This window comes from Pristis pectinata, chromosome 20, assembly GCF_009764475.1.
Source record: "Pristis pectinata isolate sPriPec2 chromosome 20, sPriPec2.1.pri, whole genome shotgun sequence".
Classification (NCBI taxonomy): Eukaryota; Metazoa; Chordata; class Chondrichthyes; order Rhinopristiformes; family Pristidae; genus Pristis; species Pristis pectinata.
The window spans coordinates 10,115,020-10,138,783 of NC_067424.1; the positions used below are offsets into that span (position 1 = coordinate 10,115,020).

At 42.0% G+C, this 23,764-nt stretch overlaps 1 protein-coding gene across 14 annotated transcripts in view; it reads right to left on the bottom strand.

Moving 5' to 3' along the window:
* Nucleotides 1-221: 221 nt before the first annotated feature.
* Nucleotides 222-23,764, bottom strand: part of lrrn2 (leucine rich repeat neuronal 2) — a 207,221-nt gene continuing 183,678 nt past the window's right edge. For 4 of the 14 annotated variants that reach the window (XM_052034988.1, XM_052034986.1, XM_052034985.1 and 1 more), the window contains 3 exons: nucleotides 17,663-17,773; nucleotides 8,247-8,398; nucleotides 222-3,450 (listed from right to left, as the gene is read on the bottom strand). In XM_052034988.1, the coding sequence (XP_051890948.1) occupies nucleotides 989-3,127 (2,139 nt within the window). In that variant the 5' untranslated portion in view covers nucleotides 3,128-3,450; nucleotides 8,247-8,398; nucleotides 17,663-17,773 and the 3' untranslated portion in view covers nucleotides 222-988. The remainder of the gene's footprint in view (nucleotides 3,451-8,246; nucleotides 8,399-17,662; nucleotides 17,774-23,764) is intronic. The other 10 variants (XM_052034984.1, XM_052034991.1, XM_052034987.1 and 7 more) reach the window with 5 other exon arrangements.

Below are 23,764 nucleotides of genomic sequence, written 5' to 3' on the forward strand. Positions count from 1 at the left end.
GGCATGGATGAGTTGGGCCGAAGGGCCTGTTTCCATGCTGTATAACTCTACGATTCTGATGGGCAGCTTGGATTAGGATTACTGCAATGTTTCAAAAGAATGACATTGCCTCAACATATTCCATTGCTTGATTCTCCCAGCAGACAGGAGTCCTCACATTGTCTGCAATTCCCTCGTGGACGGAAGAACAGCAATAACCGATGACAAGTTTTGCTTGCACTTTTTTTTTCGTTATGGTTTATTCAGAAAATACTGCAATCAAAAGAAACGCTTCCATGAATCCTTCACGCTTCTGCACGGTTTTTTCTTGTGCAGTAACGGCCGGAGGTACAGGAAAACTACAGAAAATGAGGTTGGTAAATGGTGCAGTGATACAAAACACCGGCATCGCCTTAAAACTGCAAAACTCCTTTGCGGTGCTCAAGGAGGCTCCGTCACTAGTCTCTCTGAGCATCGGAAAGCACAGAGGGAAGCTCAAAGCAAAGTGTGTGACATTACTGTCTGAACCTAGAAAAATATGCACATACTTCCTGTATAAAATTGTTGTAAACCTGCTCTCGGTTTCCATTCAGATTTTCAAGTGTCTAGCTTGAAAAAAACAGATTTTCTATCGACATGATCACAAAGGTTTTTTTTACATAAGAAATCGGATACATTTCTGAACAGTGAGATCCCTGTTTTTTCTTATATCTTTCCCGGACTTCTATATATGTCTCCAATTAACAGAGTTCATAACCAGTACAGAACAAACACATTGACATCAGTTGGACAGAGAAGGGGGATTTCTACCAGGAGGGTTTACTGCCAAAAAACTGCCACCCTCTTATGTCTAAAAGAACTCATTGGAATCCGGATTTACTTCCTCTTCAGCTGATATTTGTTTCCTTGACCCATTTTTGCCTGTTTCATCCGGACAGTGAAAGGGGAGACGAGTCTCTTGTTAGGTCGGGTCATGGTTTTACTTCTCCTTGCTCATTTTGACCTTGTCTCAGATGGTGTCACAGTAGCCGATGTTCGAGGGGCCCAGTGGGGTGGATTGCAGTTCTACCGCTATTGTTTTGCCTGAGTTGATGTCAGGTTCCCAGTGCTTGACAAACAGAGGGTAAATACGGTGCAGTGAGATGGATAGATTCCTTTGCATGCTCATTGACAATGGCCGGTGCTCCTCCACAACCTTCTGCCTCACAGGTGCAAGCCTACGGAGGGCCAAGACACTTATTGCTACGAACAGTGCACAGGCAGTCAAGGCAATTAGAAACTGTGGTCTTATCTCACTTGTGCTAGTTGCTGAGTGGGTTTCTTTGGTCCTGCTCCTGAGGCAGGATGTCTCAGTGTGGAGACTGATGTGGGACACATGCACACATATCACATATTCGGCAAGTGGCTCGAGCCTGGTCAGATTATAACTGTGTACGCCAGCAGGGATCCGAGCTGAGAAGGCAAAATTCAAGCTGCTGTTGCTCAGTGTGCGTGACCAAGTGATGTTTGACGATATTATGTTGGAGGTGATTATCCACGACAGCAGGATATGGTGAGCTTCTATTTCTTGTACATAGAGCTGAATGTTGTCTTCATTTTCTGGATAGAACCCACTCACTTTGATTGTGACACTCTTCGAGTCAGCTCCTACGAGATTGTGAGCCACACAGGTATAAAGTCCTGCTTCATCTGTACTTATATTGAATATCTCCAGCGTGCCTTCGGGGCGCACCCTGTATTTGTCTGATGCAGTATAGGCTGATAGTTTGTCACCAGAGGGTGTGACCCAATAAATCTCGGGATCTGGCTCAGCAAAAGCCCGGCAGTGAAGGGAAAAAGATTCTTCCATTTCAACGCTGAGATCTGAGGGAAAGGCTTCAGGGGAAATGAGAGGAAGGCATCGATCTGTCATCTCTCTGAATGGGACATCTCTCAGATTTCGCCTGTTAAACTCTGGAGGGTCCACACAAAAGGTCGACTGTGGCTCTATGAACCGAATGTGATTTTCGTTAGTGTTCACCCAGCGAATGACACAGTCACACCTGATGGGATTGCTGTGGATGCTGATCTCTTGGAGTTTCGATAGAGACTCAATAGTCTTTTTGTATAAGGCACTCAGGGCATTATTGTTCAGCATTAGAGTTTCCATTTGAGGAATGAGCCGAAATGCATTGGGGTGAATGTAGGAAAACTTTGGGTTGTTGGTCACTTCCAGTTTGGTCAATTCAGGTAAATTGTCCAAAGCAAACTTGTCAATGGAGATCAGTTCCTCCATATTATTAATACCCAACTCTTTAAGATGGAGCATATCTGTAAAATCGCTCTGTTGGATCCTTTGAATTGAATTTTTGTTCAAATCCAAAAATTTAAGACCTGGAACTTTCTGGAGGGCCACCTTTGGAACCTTGGACAATTTGTTGTCGTAAAAAGAAATGCTTTCTAGATTCTCCAGACCTTCGAGAGCATAATCTGAGATTTCTTTCAGTCTCATTCCACTTAAAACCAGACTTCTTAGGTTGATGAGAGGCTTAAAATTCATGTTCTGGATCTTGTCCACAGCATTCTCTCCGATCATGAGGATCTCCAGGCTAGGTATGGCCTTAAACCACTCGCTTTTAATGGTCCTCAACTTGTTGGAGTTCAGGTGAAGCCGAAGAAGGTTTTCAAGGCCAAAGAAAGCTCCAGCAGAAATAGTGCTGAGCTGGTTATGGTTTAAGTAAAGTTCTTGAAGGTTGGTGAGAGCAGAGAAGCATTTTTCCGACAGTTCAGTCAACTGGTTCTCTTCCAGATGAAGGACCAGAAGATTACTCATGTTTGTCAAGCTGAAGTCTTCAATCTGCGAGAAACTGTTTTGAGACAGATCCAGTTCCGTCAGGTTCACCAGGTGATGGAGCTCACCTGGCTCGATCTTGGTGATTCTGTTACTCTGTAGGAGTAACGTCTGTGTTCCTTCAGGCAAATTAGAGGGAACTTTAGACATAAAAAAATCATTACAGTCCACTGTTGGAGCCTCTCTATACATTGATCTTGGTGTAAACCAAGGTTTAATTTCACAAACACACATATCAGGGCATCTGACGTGCCAGGGTATTGCTTGAGTTAATGTAACAGTTGCCAAGCTAATAAAAATGTACTCTTTCAGCAACATTTTTCCCCCACAATTCTAAAGCTGCCACCCAAGCTTCAAGAGTGCTTCAAGGTGCAATTCTGCAATATTGGGAGAGTAAGGGAGTAAAATCAGAAAATCTCTTAAATGTCAAGAGGGCATTTTAATGTGTGTTGTAAGCAGTAAAAATAGATCCAGGAGATTACACCAGCTCTAAGATCTCCTCCACACTTCACGGGCAAATGGCATCTCACTCCATTAGGTGGGGATTTCCGGCAGTGAATGTGGATTATGCTTCATTCAGCATTTGAAGAAAGCAGGTTACTTGTGCATAAGTAATTGATAATTGCCTTCCAGGGCTGGTCCTGAAAGAGAAAAATAAGTTAGGTTAGTGAGTTGCTTTGGAAAAGCTGCATATCTTTTATTAAAAAGTAATTTATGTGATAATGGAGGAGATTAATTAATGAAAACAATGAATATCATTAATCAATATGCTATTTATCTCTCAGTGTGACTATTGAGGCATTACTGTAAAGAAATTCAAATCAGTAACGTATGCATTTTAAGCTTGCTTGGTAAATATAACCACTCATTTTGAAGGTACAAGACCATTAGCAATGTGTTAAAGGGAGTCTCGTGATGGGAATGGATGCTGCCTTTTCTTCAGTGGATCTAGTGTGTTAGAATGAAATTCTCCTCACACCCTCTTGGGACCACAAAATGAAACGAGTTTGAGGAAACTCTATTCAGCTTTCTGCAGTAGCAGGTGTGCAGCAAAATAAATCTGCTCACAAATTGGCAGCGCCACAATGCTAACTGGTATCAGAAAAGGCAGTGCCTTGGACTGTACTTTAGTGGTAGACCTTTAGCAGTGCCGAGGTCATGAGTTAGACTGTGCATCATGACAAATGAATATATTAAATGTGGTGATTTGCAGGCTGGGACTAGACATAAAATGACTATGAAAGCTGCCACATCGTTATAAAAACTCCACTGGTTCATTAGTGCTCTATCAGTGAAGGAAACTGTCTTTCCTTGCCCAATTTGGCCTTCACATGACTGTAATCCACTCTGAGTGGTTGACTATTAATGGGATTTTTGTCAGTGCAGCCCGAGCAATTGCAGTTCGAAGTGACTACATATTAGAATTAATGCTCATGCCAGCTCTACAAATTTAAATAAAGGTCCATTCAGTCTGCTTTGTTTCTACTAATATTCAGATGAATGGATGCATACTTTCTGTCTGGAAAAGGTATTAGACAAATGTTTAACACCACTGGGCTACACCCTTGTGTGCGGTGTGTTTAAACACAGATTAATGCTTATGTACTTTGCTCATAAGCCTTGCCCATCAGAAACTGCCAGGAAATTCTTTGCAGCCACTGTATGGGGAACAATGGATCAGTGCTTTTTTTTGTGCTCCCTGTGAATATCAATTTAAACACCCTCGGGCCTGCTCAGCACTTGGATGGGCGATCACCTGGGAATACTAGGTGCAGTTGGCTTGTTACCTTGGGACATAAATGATCCAGTCAGCAGATTGAATTCAATAAGGATCTCAATCATATTTCATTGCATACACTAAAAAAACACCATGGGAGGTGCAACACAAATTCTCAGTGGTGCATAACAGCAGGAGAAGCCCCTTGAACCTTTCTGCCATTCAATTCAATTCAACTACCTGTTTTGCTTCCTTTCACATTTTTCCCTCATGTGAGATCCATATTAAAAAAAATATGCAAAATGACCCCTACTCATTCCCTACTACTTTTAATCCAGTCAGGTCGGATTTAGGCCATAGTTTAATCATTTGATGGTTGGATTACTGAATCATTTTACGGAGATTGCCTGTCTAATTTTAATTCAGTTTTGACATCTGCAGGACCTCAGGGCACTCCTGGGAGGCCAGTAGTCTGGATCCATCGGGTTAATGCCCTTAAAGCTTTCAATCCAGAGGAAGCAAGAAGGCTCCACCTTTCCTGATCTCCTGTCTCCACCCTGATCCACAAAGGTTACCAGTACCTCATTAGACTGCCATGCAAGCACAGTTCCTATGCATTCTGAATCACCCTCCTCCAACTTCAGATTTATCTATCATCCCTGGATAACCTTGCCAGAGACTTTCTCAATCTGGCTAGCTGAGAATATTAAAAGCAAGTCTTGCCACTAAATTTGGCAGTAATTTTGGGAAGTTTGAACTTCAGTGCTTTCCCAATCTTCCCCACCCCACGCTTGCCAGCATCCTCCCTTGTGATCGTCTGTGGAGCCATAAAGGCTGAAATGAAGGTAGAAAAGCAAGGATATTCTTCTGATGGCTTGTTGAGTAAAAGCATCATGTGTGTTCTGGAGCAAGAAGGGGTCAGAATTTGATTCCCACCTGGCGTTAAGTGATCTGAGAAAATGGCCTTCACTCCCCTGTGCGGGAGTTTATGATCAGCCCAAATTCTTACTCTTACTCATTGCTTAGTAAGCTTTCCTGGAAAGCTCACAAGGGCAGACATTGCACAATGATTGGGTCAGACTCTGTGGGATCAGGCAGTCAAATATCCTGATTTACAGCCAGTAAACATAAAGAAAGGATAGCAGAGCTCTTTGGAATCTTTGAGGTCCGTGAATCAGTATGGGTTTATGTCTTCAGGAACAAATGGAGGAAAAGGGAAGAAAATCCACCAGGATTGGATATGGTTAACATCCTCGATTATATCTCATTCCCCAGTGCAAGCAGTTTATTTAAATTTGGACCAGTCTCCTTAATTGCCACAATACATTGTGAACAGCTATGCACTTCCTACTGTGACTGGCGGCCTGGATTTACAGCTGTTTCGTAAAGCACAGCTCATTACGAACCAGTTATTTCATGATATTTTCATTACTGCAGCTACTCTGGGATTTCCACTAGGGAAATGTTTCTTCACATGGAATTCAGGGTCCTGATTGCCTATGCAAATGCTTTCACTCTTTTGATTTCACTGTTTTTATATGTTTGACCTTGGGAGCTAAGAAATGGATAGCCTTGGCTGCTGAGAAATAAATGGAATCTTATATGTAGGCTAGTTTAACAAGTTGCTGTTCATTTCCTTGGTTCCGGGCGTTGATTTAAAAGTTAATCTGCACTGTGTCCCTGGGGAAGATTTTGTGCTCTGCAGAAAATAAATACTACTACCCATAAATGACCCATTCAGAGGTGGTACCTCTTTAAAGAAGGAAAAGGTTGTATTTGTATAATACATTTCATTATTCCAGGATGTCCCAAAGTGCTTTTTAAAGTGTGGTCACTACTGCAACATTGGAAAGACAACACATAAAATGAACTCAGCAAACTGCCACAGCAATGTAACAATGATGTTGATTGTGGGATAAATATTGGGCAGCACACCAGGATGAACATCTCTGGTCCTTGAAATAGCACCATTTGATTTTTTTTACATCTGTTGGGAGGCAAATAGGACTTTGGTTTAATATTTCTTTCAAATAACAGCACCTCCGACAATGCAGCATTCCTTAGTGTTAACAATTTAGAGTGTGCAAAAGTGCTTGAAGTAGATATTGAATTCACAACCTTTTGACTCAGCCGGCATAATCAAAGACCCCACCCACCCAGGTCATTCTCTCTTCTCTCTTCTTCCATCGGGTAGAAGATACAGGAGCCTGAGGGCACGTACCACCAGACTTAAGGACAGCTTCTACCCCACTGTGATAAGACTATTGAACGGTTCCCTTATACAATGAAATGGACTATGACCTTACGATCTACCTTGTTGTGACCTTGCACATTATTGCACTGCACTTTCTCTGTAGCTGTGACACTTTATTCTTTATTCTGTTATTGTTTTTACCTGTACTACATCAATGCACTCTGTACTAACCCAATGTAATTGCACTGTGTAATGAACTGACCTGTACGATCAGTATGCAGGACAAGTTTTTCACTGTACCTCGGCACAAGTGACAATAGTAAACCAATACCAATACCAATACCAATTCTGAATCCTTTGCCACGATCACTTTGATCTAGCTGTGCATTAAAACTGGTTTCACAGCTTTTTTCTGTTATAACTACCTTCTGCTTTCTTTCCCTGAAGCAGTTATATTAGTAACTATCACAATGTCATGGTGCATTAACTTAATACCATTGTGTACTACCTATGTATGCTCGCTGTTGGAAGCACATCGTAACATGGCTGGGTGACTCCCTTCAGACAATGAGTATCTGACAATTTAGAAGGAGGAGATATATTTATTCTTCAGCTGCAGGGAAGTATGTTTCATAGATATGTAGAGGGATTGGCACCAAGAGGGTTAAAAGACTCAAGTTTTAGCTGGAACTGCTGTCCTGTTAGACAAATTGTCTTTTAAATGAATGCTACAGACATGCTAATGGATGGAGTGGCATTAAGGTCATAAAATCTTGCACATGGTTGTCCAGGGAACATTGAAGACAGTGATTTGTAACTGAAGGACTGTGAGAGCGAGGGTGAATGAGAGGAAGAGAAAAAGCAAGAGAGAGGGATAAGAGTTAGAACGGGGGAGAAGAGAGTGTGGAGAAAGACAAAATAAGGGAGGGGAGAAAGAAATAGAGGAGGTGACAGAAAGGGGGAAGAGCGGGAGAGGAGGAGGTGAGAGAGAAAGAGAGGCAGAGAATGAGAGGTGGACACTGAGACAAAAGGGGGGGGAGAGAGATGAAGAGAAAAGGAGGTCAGATGGAGATAGAGGGAAGTGAAAAGGAAGAGTATATGAGAAGGAAATGAGAAGAGAATCTTGGTGAAGTCTGGAAAGATCACTAGAGATGTGGAGAGGTAAATCTGAACAAGGTGGAGGGAAAATGTCACACCACCTACCCATTAGAACAAATGGGATTGTTCATCTCCTGATTATCATTTTCACATTGCTGCTTAAATACTGCTCAGTTCCAATTCCTACTCACGTTAGATATATAACTGCTACTAATATGGTGTCAGCATTGAATAATTGAATAGGGAGTTACAAAATGACTACACACAGCAATTTTAACCAACATCTAATTAGCTTGGTAGTAGGCATGACTACATTTTGGGGACAGAAAAAAATATGGAATTTCGATTTTCCAATTGGGGAACCTCAGCACCTGATGTCTAGTTGCTATTTAATGCTTATATTCCGAGAAATTTATCATTAACCTTACCTGGCGCAGACAAAATCTTTGCACAAAATCCAAATGGATCCAAGAATCTGGGACAAACGTGACAAAAATACAAATCAATCCCAATAGTGTTAAATTAACTCCTCTGGAATAAGGAATGCACTTTGTAGCTTCTTCCTGGAAACTCGCTTCTGCTGTAAAGAAACACAAAACATTATTTCTGTGGATAGAATGCAAAGCAACTCAGGAATGAGCAATGGTGACTCAGCTCACACAGCCCATTCCTGATTTCACGCCAAGCTAAGTTTCAGGCACTTAATCCATTTGCTTCCTATTCTCAATGGGAGAAAAGCACAAGCCACCTGCTGACAGATGAAGGCTGGACAACCCTTGCTGTTTTTCCCCTTACAGATAAGAGGCAAGGACAGAATTTCAGGAGTTGCCTTGGGAGAGGTAGCAGGCGAGGTCACAACCTACCACTGGCGTCCAGAGAACTTGATGGGCTGAATGGCCTGTCAATGTGATTCTGCCTGCCAGGTCTGAAATCACAGTCCAACTGAAATACCCAGGATTATCCACTTGAAAGAACGCTTACAATGAAAAGAATGCTCAGATCGGTGTCTCTATTGCCCTGGTGTATTCTTTATTGATGTTTTCATGCTAAAACATATGATTAGCCAGATAAGCCAGGTAGAAATGTTATTGGTGCAGAAAAGGGGAGGATGAGTGACAGATAAAGGAATGAGACCAGTCACTGCAAATCAAATCTGCAGCCAAATTTAAGATTCAGTAAAATTGGCTTGGGACTCACTTTGCACTGTAGTCAGTAAGCAAGTAGGTAACACAGAAAATTAACAGGGCATCAGGGTTAGATGTGATAGACTAGGGAGCAGTTAACAGGAGTAGACTCTACATTGATGTCCTTTAGAAGGTAATTAAACAGAGATGTTGACCTATAAAATGCTCCTGAGCATTTCTATTCCCTGGTATATTACTAGCTGATTTGCATTCCATGCAAATAAATGCCTCATTCCTCTTTCTGAATATTAGGATAATATGACCACCCTCCTTTATATTCCCATGGAGCTGTTAAAATATTAACTAAGTTTCTGTCTGTTTCCTCATCCAATTTTTTTTGCTCGGTTTATCTTTTCCAGTGCTTGTGGTCTGCTTTTAATTCCTCGCATTTCTCTCCGTGGCACTCGTTTGCTGATACTGCGTAAACTGAGACTAATTCTGTTGAATCTGGAATTGGGACACACATTTTGTGAAGAATGACGTTGCTCCTTAATCCACTCCCCACTTCTCCCATCTTGGGGCACAGATTTTCAGCGTGGAAATTTCCCTGCAGAACTTGTTACATCCTGAGAGGTGTGTTGGGGAGGCCTTTGAAATTCAGACAGTATTTTTAGTGCTTGCTGATGTTTTCCACAATGTTAGAAAGATTTTTAAAAATGTATTCATTTTTTGACATCTGAGCATTGCTGGTGAGGTAAGAGATATAAAATGTCTTTATTAGTCATATGTACATCGAAGCACACAATGAAATACACCTTTTGTGTAGAGTGGTCCGGGGGGTAACGGAGAAGGTGTTGGTGAACCGCTGTGAATGTGGCACTCCTTCAGATGAAGGTGTTCACTAGTGCTGTTGGATGGGGAGTTCCAGGATTTTGACCATCTAACGATGAAGAACTGGTGATATATTTCCCAGTCAGAATGGTGTGTGACTCAAAGGGGAACCTGCAGATGGTGGTGTTTCATGCATTTGCTACATCTTGTTCTTCTTGGTGATCAAAGTCTTGGGTTTGGTAGGTGCTTTCAGAGTAGCCTGGGTGAGTAACTGTAGTGTATTTTGTAGATGATACACATTGCAACCATGGTGTGCAAGTGGTGGAAGGAATGAATATTCATCTTGGTGAATGGTGTACCATGCAGGTGGGCTGTTTTATCCTGGATGATGCTAAGCTTAAAGTTTTGTAGCTGCACTCATCCAGACAAGTGGAGAGTATCCCACCATACTCCTGACTTGTGCCTTGTAGATGTAGGCTTTGGAGTGTCAGGAGGTGAAGTCATTTGACACAGGATACCCAGCCTGTGACCTACTCTTGTAGCCACAGTATTTATGTAGTTTGTCCAAATAAGTTTCCAGTCAATGGCAACTCCCAGAATGTGGATGGTGGGGTGGTGGGGTATTTAGCAATGATGTGCCATTGAATGTCAAGGGTTGGTCCATCTTGTTGGAGATAGTCAATGGCTGGCAGTTTTGTAGTGCAAATGTTACTTGACAATTATCAGCCCTTGCCTGAATGTGATTTAGGTCTCTCTGTATGCAGACGTGGGTTGCTTCATTTGCTTGTAATTAGTGAATAGCATTAAGTATTGTGCAGTCATCTGAAAACACCTGACTTTACAAAGGAAAACCATTGATGAATCAGCTGAATATAGTTGGGATAGGATACTGCCCTGAGGAATTCCTGTAGTCTTGTCCAGGGCCTGGGATGATTGACTTCCAACACACAGAGCCATCTTCGTCTGTGCAAGGTATAGCTCCAACCATTGAAATGTCTCCCCTTGATGCCCATTGACCTCAGTTTTAACAATGGCACTTGAAGTCAGTCACGCTACCTTGATGTCAAGGGCAGTCACTCTCACGTCACCCTGGAATTCATCTCTTTGGTCCATGTTTGGATCAAGGCTGTGACTTGGTGTGGAGCTGAGTAGTCCTGGAGTGAACCAAACTGGAAATCGGTGAGCAAGTTATTGGTGAATAAGTGCCACCTAAAAGCACTGTAAATGACTTCCATCACTTCATGATTGAGAGTGGCCTGATTGGTCAATAAATAGCCAGACTGAATTTGTCCTGCTTTTTGTGAACAGGACATACCTAGGCAGTGTTCCACATTGTTAGGTAGATGCCAGTGCTGTAACTGTACTGGAACAGCTTGGCTAGAGGCATGGCTCGTTCTGGAATGTAGGTCTTCAGTGCTACAGCTGTGATGTTGTCTGAACACAGACCCTTGCCTGCATCTACTGCACTTAGACATTTCTTGAAATCACATGGAATGAATCAACTAAGTTAAAGTGACAGGAAGCTAGAAATGTGTCAACATTTGCAAGAATCCTCAGGAGAGTAATAGCCCTAGAAATTCTAACATGTCATGTAACATTTTGTACCTAATGCATGGGGATCATTTAAAAAACTGCATTTATCAATCAGATTTTTTTCAAGAAAACATGTACAGAAATGGGATGCACGTGACATGAAAATACATAGAGTTTGCTGGGCATATGGAATGATATCAAGTGGTGCCACTTGTACAACACTGTACTGTACAAATGAACTGCACAACTAGTTTGCTGTTACTTGAAGGCCCTGAGCTTACCTGAGCATCTTCCAGGGACTCTATGGCACCCATCTCCCTCCACTGAGGTGTGGCTTTAAGTTTTCTTTGTTAGCCATCACTCCCACCAACCTTACCTTGCTGGCGGTGCCTCTAGCATTTCCATCCCCACCCCAAACAACTGACTCCTCAACTCTCCCGTATCATCTCCCTGATTAAATCCTCCCCCCAACTCATGTCATTTATTTAGCAGGATCTTCTCTCTGTTATACCACATCTTCCCATCATCACCCATCCCTGTGATCTACCCCCAACCCCATGATCCATGATCCTCTTCCCTATGAGGTCATCCTTCTTTCTTCCTCACCCTAATGTGGTTGCCAATTTACCTCTTCCATGATCTTCACTCTCTGTGGAAGATCTCAGAGAAAAAGCTATGGCATGCACTTGCATGTACTTGACCAATTCTGTGATGAACAACAGCCCACGTGCAATGGAATATCACTGTCTTGCCTCACAACTGTTGTGGACCCCATACCATATAGTGCCACTCGTTTCACATTTTCAGGCACATTTCAAATTCTATGCTACAACATACGACATCAGGTGGGGATGGTGCACCAGAATACTTTATAAACTTTTTGTAGGAAGGAAAGTTCCCAGATTGTGTGAAGGTTCTTGGAAATTATATCAGTATCTGCAAGGGAGGGCTGAAGAAGGTTACAGAGAGAGTTAGGGGCAAAACCATTGTATAATTTGGGAACAAAGATGAATATTGAGCTACTGTTAGACAGACCTGGAGCCAATAGAAGTCAGCAAGCATACTTGCTGAGTGAATTAAGATGTACAGATGTAGCTGGGTGTGAACAGTGTAGCTAGCAGTGCAGCAGTGTAGAAGGCGGCATCCATCATTAAGGACCCTCACCATCCGGGACATGCCCTCTTCGCGTTACTACATCGGGGAGGAGGTACAGGAGCCTGAAGACCCACACTCAATGATTCAGGAACAGCTTTTTCCCCTCCACCATCAGATTTCTGAACGGTCCATGAACCCATGAACACTACCTGGTTATTCCTCTTTTGCGCTATTTATTTATTTTTGTAACTGATAGTAATTTTTATGTCTTGCACTGTACTGCTGCCGCAAAACAACAAATTTCACGACATATGTCGGTGTAATAAACCTGATTCTGATTCTGAGATTGATGAGTGTGAAATGAGTGATAAATCAGGCACCAATGTTGATGCTCAGGAGGAAAGGGCAGCTCCATTAATCCACCACGCTCAGGACTTTGAGTGGCGCCAGATTAGCAGATTTAACTTTTGGATGTAATACACCAACACGCTCTTAATTCATTTTTTTAGATTTTACACAGCAAAATAAATTATCCGGTGAATCTGGTAAGTTTAAAGGGAGTTTGGGAACCAAGCCCCCGTATGTTTCAAGGGAGCACAGCAACCAGTCAGGTGAGTTTAAAGGGATCAAGAGGACTGGAGCCACGGTGAATAGAGAATGCGGGGACCTGGGCCCCAGTGAATGGAAGCGACATGGGAATCAACACCCGGTGAGCAAGATGCTGTGCCATTAGGATTTCCAAATAGTTAGATAAAAGATTATCACAATCTTATTGTAATCCAGAATTAGAAAAATAAAAGATGAGTGCAAGTGTTTGGTAGAGGATTAGTAGACATTTGGTAGAGGATTCAAAGGCATGGGATAAACAGAACAGGCAGAACCAGAATATTTTATTTGAAAACTAGAGTCATCCTGACTGAGTGCTAATACATTTGCAGATTCAATGTCAAACTCACAGTGCATGCTTTTGGCACATGAAGTTCCATCTAGGACCACTAAAGAAGACATTTATACTTAGTTTTTATAGCTTACTATCACACCCCCACTGAGATATGTGTTCAGGCTCATTACTCTGCTTCTTATTTTAGCTTCTCCATTTGTGATTTGTCTGTAATATATTATTGTGTAGTTCTGCAGTGTTTGCTTCACACTGTTATTAATCACAATAAACCCGATCTTGGCAAAAGGCAACTCCTTATGGATGAAATGTTCTCGGTGAAATCAACCCTTTTTGCAAAGATTTCAAATAAATTAATGAAGGAAGTGACAAGAAGCAGATGACAGATCCTGAGCAGGGATACATGACCTGCATGGTAAAGCGTTGCACTTACATAGAAAGCCTTTCACGTCTACTTGACACCCAATGAATTACTCTTGAAGTGCAGTTACCATTGTTATGTGGTTAAAGTCAGAAGCTAATATGTACACAGAGTGATCCGTTCATTATGTGATCAGCTCATTCTTCTTTTGGCTGTATTGGTTCAACAGTGGAGCTCAGCCAAAATTCTGAGAGAATGTCGTCCTCATCTTCAAAAAATGCACTCAGCAAATTGTTATATATCCACCTGAAGAATCAGGTTAGCCCTTCCAATGATTTAGACTGAAAGCAAAAGAACTGCAGTTCCTGAAATTATGAATATCCCTTCAATTGATGTCCAAGGAGAGAAAAGTCAATGCTTTATGTGTGCACCTTTTATGAGATCTTGTGTCCTCATGAAGGATACACATCTGTAAAGTAGGGGTTGACTGGTTGCATCACTGCCTGGTCTGGAGGCTCCAATGCACAGGATCGCAAGAGGCTGCAGACGGTTGTAGGCTCAGCCAGCTCTATCACGGGCACAGCCCTCCCCGCCATCAAGGACACCTTCAAGAGGCGGTGCCTCAAGAAGGCGGCACCCGTCATTAAGGACCCTCACCATCCAGGACGTGCCCTCGTCTCGTTACTACCGTCGGGGTAGAGGCACAGAAGCCTGAAGACCCACACTCAACGATTCAGGAACAGCTTCTTCCCCTCCGCCATCAGATTTCTGAATGGTCCATGAACCCATGAACACTACTCATTATTCTTTTTTTTGCACTATTTATTTATTTTGTAGTTTATTGTAATTTTATATCTTTGCACTGTACTGCTGCCACAAAACAACAATTTTCACGTCATATAAGACAGTGTAATCAACCTGATTCTGATTCTAACATGTTCAATAGTACTGGGTGACCCGCTGAGTATATCTGACTTTTGCTGTTTTTGTTCCTTGGTTTTCTGATTGACAGTGTTTTCCACGGTGCAGCCCTCCTTCTATATTTACCACAGGAGCAGCTTAGCTCATGCCTAAAATGGAACTTAAACCCACAATCTTCTGACTCAAGTGTGGCAGAATTAGTGTACTGTGGAGGGCAGCTGGAAACATGGGCAGGAGTGCCCAGAGAAGCAGGGAATATTAGGGCCGAAGGGGCCGGGGAGGGGAGGGGGGGAGTTCTGTGGGAGGGTGAGAGGAGATCAAAAGTCTGAGGTGGGTGGAGGGAATTCCAAGTGAATTTCAGGGATGTAGAGCATTGCAGGTGTGAGGGGTCAAGGGGATGGGTGGGAAAGGTGTTGGGAAACAAGGAGGAAGGCAGTGGCCCATAGTACCTGTGCTGAGCCCATTTCAGAATCAGAATCAGATTTATTATCACTGACTTATATGATGTGAAATTTGTTGTTTTGTGGCGGCAGTACAGTGCAAAGACAAAGTTACAATAAATTACAAAAATAAATAGTGAAAAAAAAGGAATAATGAGGTAGTGTTCATGGGTTCATGGACCGTTCAGAAATCTGATGGGATTTATGTGTGTGCTCATGCAGACACGTGTGTGTGTGTGTGTGTGTGTGTGTGTGTGCGTGTTGTGTGTGTGTTTGTGCGTTGTGTGTGTTGTTTGTGTGTGCATGTGTGTTGTGTGCATGTGTGTTGTGTGTGTGTATGTGCGTGTGTGTGTGTGTTGTGTGTGTGTTGTTTGTGTGCACGTGTGTGTTGTGTGTGTGTGTGAGTGCATGTGTGTGAGGGAATGAGTCCAGGTAAAGCAATGCTTGCCAACAGGTAGTAGTAAACAATGTATTAATTTGGTAGTTACCTCCCACTTTGAAGGATTTTTACCAAAATTGCTCTGGCTTGAAAAATAGAGATCACTGCTCTACACTATATTTCCTGTTCTCTCTCTTCCAAAATCAGTGCCAGTGCCTTCATCCATACAATTCTATACTTAAATCTGATTGTTGTGCTACTTATCTTTCCTTTGTACAGCCCACTTCCAATACCACCCCCACACCCCTTAAAAGCTACCGCTTGGATTATGACTTTGATCGCTCTTTCCAAACCTGTCTGCTACTTCCCGGGTTTAAACTCCTTTGTTAAGCATGTAAACTTTTCCCGTGTTAAAGAATTCTGCAACCGAAGTGGAACAGAAATGCTCAACTATCCATCAATGTGAAGGCAAGATTTCTGGAAAATTCTGATAAACTTATTTTTCTCTAATCTCCCTAGCCCCTTGGAAGTATGACTCATACAGTGGCTTCTCATCACTCCTGTATCTCCAGAAATTGAGAATTGACATACCTGATCATGAGAATGATGGAGCCCACGCAATTCAAAATCCACACAATGAAGGTCGTTCTCACTTTATGAGATAGTGTGAAATGGGCAAATCAGATCAACTGCCATCTCACATCTGTACTATTTTACCTTTCCCTTGACATCACAAGCAGGAAGAAACTTATAATTGCCAGCTACAATGAAATTCCAATTTTATATTCTCAGCCAAAAGTCAAATTTAAGCCGAATGCAATTTACAGAGAAATTAAGCAGGAAAATGAACCCCAGATCATCCTTCTGTTCCTTAGTCCTAGACTGGGAAGGCCAATTATGATGCACACATCATCACCTCAGCGTAACCTAGCACGCACCAGGAATAAATCAACTGAACGCTCTTCCCCCCCTTCCCCCCACCTCCCCCTGCCCACATCTTCATGGGTTAGAACGTCAGGTGATGCAAAACCAAATCAACCTGCAGATGCTGGAAATGTGAAATAAAGTTTTGATGATGGGTCTCAGACCTGTAATGTTAACTCTGTTTCTCTTTCCACAAAGATGCTGTCTAACCTGCTGAGTGTTTTTAGCACTCCCTGGTTTTACATCAAATGATGCATATGGCTATTGTACGTTCTCCCCGTGTCTGTGTGGGTTTCCTCCGGGTGCTCCAGTTTCCTCCCACGTTCCAAAGACGTACGGGTTAGGAAGTTGTGGGCATGCTATGTTGGCGCCGGAAACATGGCGACATTTGCGGGCTGCTCCCAGAACACTCTATGCAAAAGATGTATTTCACTGTGTGTTTCGATGTACATGTGACTAATAAAAAATATCTTAATATCTTATTGTACCATTCAACAGACAGAAGTCTCAATCTTTCTCTACCATTTACTTTGGGGAAGGAAAGAAGCACTGTGTTACTTTCCATCTGGGAAATACATGTGTCTGGGCAGGAATCAATCAGTGACTGAAAAGTAATTTCAATCAACTGGCAATTTATTTAGCTCAGGTCAGAGATGCAGAATTGGGGAGGTATTGAGGAGAAAAGCCCATTGGGTCCCTGAATGTAATTGTTAGAATGGAATGGAATGGAATTGAATTTAGGAGCCGAGAGGTAATGTTGCAGCTATATAGGACCCTGGTCAGACCTCACTTGGAGTACTGTGCTCAGTTCTGGTCACCTCACTACAGGAAGGATGTGGAAGCCATAGAAAGGGTGCAGAAGAGATTTACAAGGATGTTTCCTGGATTGGGGAGCATGCCTTATGAAGACAGGTTGAGTGAACTCAGCCTTTTCTGCTTGGAGCAACAGAGGCTGAGAGGTGACCTGATAGAGGTGTATAAGATGATAGGAGGCATTGATCATGTGGATAGTCAGAGGCTTTTTCCCAGGGCTGAAATGGTTGCCACAAGAGGACACAGGTTTAAGGTGCTGGGGAGTAGGTACAGAGGAGATGTCAGGGGTAAGTTTTTTACTCAGAGAGCGGTGAGTGCATGGAATGGGCTGCTGGCAATGGTGGTGGAGGCAGATACGATAGGGTCTTTTAAGAGACTTTTGGATAGGTACATGGAACTGAGAAAAATAGAGGGCTATGGGTAAGCCTAGTAATTTCTAAGGTAGGGACATGTTCAGCACAACTTTGTGGGCCGAAGGGCCTGTATTGTACTGTAGGTTTTCTATGTTTCTATGTACTGAATTACCTGATCTGAATAGTGATGCAACAACCAGCTCAACTGTTGCAGGACCCCTTGGCTGAGGTGGAGGTGTAGGACAGGAAGGCAACGTGCTCTGTTTTCAACTCATCTTGTTTCCTAAGAGGTGGGAGATAGTGTAAGAATGTAAAAAATTGAATGGATTTTCAAGCTTTGCCTCAGGATTACATGTGCAAGTAAAAAGGAAAGTAAAAAGAAACACATCAAGTTGAAAGTCAGGCATGCTTCAACCCTACAGCTTCAAACCCCTGTGAAAACTGTACTTGTAATCTAGTATTGCACATACCATACAGCATGTTCACACGAAAAAAAAACGTAATTTGTTTGCCAGAATGTTCAATTATAACTTCAATCACTAAAACTACCAGAATATAACCTGAAAATTGATTTTTGTTTGGCTGGAAGGAAGGTTTGTAGTTTGTTGCTTAGCAAAACCTGGTAATTTGTTTAAGAAGAAAGTGGCCTTGGATGGTTAAGTTCCATAGTCACCGGAGGCCCAAGGCAGCTATGTGATTACAGCAGATAAATTACAAGATGCAGAATAAAAAGCAACTCCACTTATTGACTGCAGTGAACTGCAAGCAATCTTTTGAAGGCTAGTGAACTGGTCACCGAGGTTATTGAGAACTGCATGTTGTTTTAATAGGTTCATTTAGGGCACAGTGTAATAACCACTTGTGATTTATAGCGGAATACAGCACAGAAACAGGCCCTTCAGCCCAACTGGTCCATGTGATCAAGACGCCTATCTAAACTAGTCCCATTTGCACATGTTTGGCCCATATCCCTCTAAATCCTTCCTATTCATGTACCTGTCCAAGTGCCTTTTAAATATCATTATTGCACCTGCCTCAACGATTTCCTCCGGCAGCTCATTTCATATACGCACCTCCCTCTGCGTGAAGAAGTTGCCCCTCAGCTCCCTTTTAAAACTTTCCCCTCTCACTTTAAATCTATGCCCTCTAGTTTTTGATTCCCTTTCCCTGGGAACAAGACTGTGTGCGTTCACCCTATCTATGCCGCTCGTGATTTTATACACCTTTATAAGGTCACCCCTCATTCTCCTACAGTCCAAGAAATAAAAGTCCCAGCCTGCCCAACCTCTCCCTATAACTCAGGGCCTCGAGTCCCGGCAACATTCTTGTAAATCTTCTTTGCACTCTCTCCAGTTTAATGATGTCTTTCCTATATTTAAGGAAGTGCAAATACTCCCCACATCGATGAGGTGAATGCCTGTTTGATTTTTGAGGCAAAGTAAATTGTTAATTAGTTTTGGATGCGGATCCAAATCTCATCCATATAGCAAGACATTTTGGTAGCTGGTTGACTCAGTGATATGACACTGGCTAAATCCTAGGTGTGAGATTTATAGCATTAACTTTATAACAGTGTCACCTTGCACCATAAACCTAAACAAGATGCTATGTAGTAAACTGTATAATTTGCACTTTATCAGAAAGCCTTTGAAGAAAATAATCTTATCAGAAGTGCAGCACTGGTGTTAGGCTAAACAGAGTTAATGCAAAGAGACACATAAAAATGCAGTCAAAGCATAATATAATCCCCAAATACATATTTAAATGATCAAAAAGAGCAGATGTCAGGAATGAGAGGTCTTTCTTGTGTGGAGAATCATAGATTCCAACAGCATGGAAAGTAGTCATTTCACCCAGTGCACCTGTGCCATCTGTTTGAAAGAATCATCCAATTAAGCCAACTCTATGTGCTGTTTCCCAAGTGTAGCCATTTAAACTTTTCCTCTTTAAGTATTTATCCAATTTCCTTTTGAAAGACATGTGAATCCACTTTCATCAGCCCTTTAAGCAGTGAACTCCAGATCGTAACAAGTTGCTGCAAACCATTTTTATTGTCATGTCCCTTCAGGGTCTTTTGCCAATCGACTTAAATATGTTACTGACAACTCTGGTTAAATATGTCTTGGTTACTGACACCTTCTAGCTATGAAAGCAGATTCTCCTTATTTACTGTTTCAAAACCATTCATAATTTTGATCACCTCTATTACACCTCTCCCCATCCTCCTCTGCTCAAAGGAAAACAACATTGTTTTTTTTCCTAATCTTTCCATTTAACTAAGTCCTTCATTCCTGGGATCATTCTAAAATTCTCCTCTTCACCCTCCAGCAGAGACCTATGCAGTGATTTGTGAAAATGAAGTTTGACTTGATTTTGTAATCTGTTTACAAAATCAAGAATCCCATATACCTTATTAATAGGCTTCTCAATATACTCTGGCATATCCAAAGACATGTTAATGTGCACCACAGGCTTCCCTGTCAATGCACACCTTTTAAAATTGCACAATTTAGCTGGACACAAATTTGCTACCAAGATCCGCGCATTATAACAAAGCATTGTTATTGGCTTTAAGCGACTTTTGAGATGTTCTGATATTCTGAGAAATGCTCAATGAATTATTTTTTGTGAGGCAATTTCAGAAAGACAGTTAATGATAAGATAGGGAAGGGGCAAGAAAGTGCAGCACAGTGGTCCAGCTGGTAGAGATATTGCTTTACAGTTCCAGCGACCCAGGTTCAAGCCTGACCTCGGGTGGTGTCTGTGTGGAGTTTGCATGTTCTCCCTGTGATCGCATGGGTTTCCGCAGAGTGCTACGCTTTCCTCCCCCATTCCAGAAGGTAATTGGCTACCGTAAATTGCCTCTTATATAAGATAAGATATCTTTATTAGTCACGGGTACATCGAAACACACAGTGAAATGCATCTTTTGCGTAGAGTGTTCTGGCGTCAGCCCGCAAGTGTTGCCGCGCTTCCGGCGCCAACATAGTATGCCCACAACTTCCTAACCCGTATGTCTTTGGAATGTGGGAGGAACCTAGAGCACCTGGAGGAAACCTATGCAGACACGGGGATAATGTACAAACTCCTTACAGACAGCGGCCAGAATTGAATCCGGGTCGCTGGCGTTGTAATAGCATTACACTAACCACTACACTACCGTGCCTGCTCATGTAGGTGAGTGGTATAATCTGGAGGGAGTTAAGGGGAATATGGAGAGAATAAAATTGAACAAGGATTAGTATAGATGAAAACTTGATGATTGTATGATTCTGTGACTTTAGGATCAATCACTTTGGCAAGGGTTTGGAATTACCCATAAATCAGGCCACATAAGGCTAACAGGTCTCCTTCGCTAAAGGATATTAGCACAAGTGAACGCAAGAAAATAGGAGCACAAGAAGAAATAGGCCACTCAAGCCTTCCCCACCATTCGATACGATCACAGTCAATCTGCCCCAGGCATCAACTCCTCTTCTGTGCCATTTCCTCACTACCCTCAATTTCCCCATCTTTCAAAAATTTATCAACCTCCATCTTCAAAACTTCTAATGTTCTGGCCTCCACAACCCTCTGGGGTAGAGAATCCCAGAGATTTGCCACCCGATGTGAAAAAAAAATTTCTAAACTTCTCCATTTTAAATGACTGGTCACTTATTCTGTAGCTATGTCCATTGTTAAAGACACTCCCACCATATTAATAGACCAGCTAGGTTTTATGCCACTTTTGCTGATATAAATTGGTAAATTTATACCAGCAAATTGGTAAATTGATTTATTATTGTCACATGTAGCGAGGTACAGTGAAAAATTTTGCTTTGCATCCATGCAGATCATTTCATCACATCAGTACATTGAGGTAGTACAAGCGAAAAGCAATAACACAATTAGAATAAAGTGTTACGGTTACAGAGAAAGTGCAGTGCAGGCAGACAAAAGGTGCAAGGCCACGATGAGGTAAGTTACGAGTTCAAGAGTCCATCTTATTGTACTGGAGGTCCATTCAGTATATTTATTAAAACTAAATTCAAAGTCTGACACTGTCTTGGGGGCACTTGCATCACATTCTCTGAATTATTTATCCAGCAACTGATATCCTTGTGGGAAATGAAGACATTGGATAGGGTAAAAATAGATAGAAAGGAGGTGCAAAGTAAACTGTTATCACTCAGAGTTTAAAGGCATCCAGTCCAGATGGGAGACATAGAATATAGAACAGTACAGCACAGGAACAGGCCCTTTAGCCCACAGTATTGTGTCGAACTAATTAAATTAATGATGCCTAATTGCACTAATCCCTTTTGCCTGCACATAGCCCATACCACTCCATTCTATGCATGTTCATGTGTCTATCTAAGAGCCTCTTAAAAGTCTCTATTGTCTCTGCCTCCACCACCACCTCTGGCAGTGCATTCCAGCCACCCACCACTCTCTGTGTAAAAGACTTAGCTCGCACATCTCCTCTGAACGTTCCTCTTTCACCTTAAATACATATCCTCTGGTATTAGACGTTTTGACCCTGGAAAAAAGATACCAGCTGTCTACTCTATCTGTGCCATTCATATTTTTATAAACTTCTATCTGGTCTCCCTTCAGCCTCTGTCGCTCCAGAGAAAACAACCTTAGTTTGTCCAACCTCTCCTTATCGCACCTGCCCTGTAATCCAGGCAACATCCTGGTAAACCTTTTCTGCACCCTCTCCAAAGCCTCCACATACTTCCAATAATGGGGCAACCAGAACTAAATGCAATACTCCAGATGCGGCCTAACCAGAGTTTTATAAAGCTGCAACGTAATTTCCTGACTCTTGAATTCAATGCCTCGACTAATAAAGGCAAGCATGCCTTACGCCTTCTTTATCACTCTATCAACTTGTGTGGTTTAGGATGCTAAGGAAGGCAAGTATGGAGAAAACATTTCTAACCACAGTTTTTTGATCCTCCCTGAATATGGAACTGCAGTAGTAAAAGGGTTACATATCTGTTTAAAGCAGGGTAGATAAACAAGATGGCAAACAGGTCAGTCAGTCTAATATCACCAGCAGGAAAATTATTAGAGGCTACAATCAAGGACAAAATTAATATTCACTTGGAAAGACACGATTTAGTAAAGATCAATGAGAATGGATTTGTTTTAGGTAAATTATATCTGATTAACTTGATTGAGTCCTTTGAGGGTTTGAGATGGTAAATGTATATCTGGACTTCCAAAATGGCTTTTGATAATAGTCTTATCTAGAAAGTAGGAGTACAAAATATTAAAGGGACCATAGGTAATAATTGGCTATGGGAAAAGAGACAGAGAGTAATGGTGTACGGATGTTTTTGTGATCAGAGAGAAGTATGCATTGGGGTTTACCCTGGGGATCAGTATTAGGAAATTGCTTTTCTTGTTAAATGCAATAAGTTTGTCTTGGATGCAGGGAGTACAATTTTGAAGTTCACTGATGAAATAAAACTCAGTAATGTCGGAAACAGTGAGAAGAATTACAGCAGGTTTCAGGAGGATGAAGTTTAGCACATTCAGTTTAATGTGATTGTAAAGTGGGATACTTCAGAAGGAGAAACACAGAGATAATCTGGAACTATTTTGAAAGAAGTGTGTGGGAGTTCAAACCCAGAGGAATCATTCATATTCACAAGTCTGAAGGTGGAAGAGCAGGTTTACACTGCTTAAGAAAGTGCATTGGATTCATGGCTTTGCAAATAAGGGCACTAATACAAAAAGAAATAAGTCATACTAATCCTTTTGCATCACGCTTTCAAAAGGACGGAAGATTCAGGGGAGCTTTGTGAAGGTAATAACAATGATGAAGGACTTCAGTAACATGGATAGCCTGGAGGTGTTATGATTGTTGTTGGAGCAGAGGTTAGGGACACTGGAGAGATATTTAAAATAATTAGGATTGACTAAGTGAAGAAACTGTTTCTTCTGCCAAATGGGACCAGGGATCATGGATTGACAAAAAGACCACGGGAAATTCTTTTTTCCCACATAGAATTCCAAAATACATAGAACATAGAACAGTACAGCACAGGAACAGGCCTTTCAGCCCACAATGTTGTGCTGAACCAATTACAGTAGTAACAAAATGCCCAACTAAACTAATCCCTTCTGCCTACACAATGTCCATATCCTACCATTTCCCTCACGTTCACGTGCCTACCTAAAAGCTTCTTGAACACCCCTACTGTATTTGCCTCCACCACCAGTGCATTCCAGGCACCCACCACTCTCTGTGTAAAAAACTTGCCCCATGTATCTCCTTTCAACT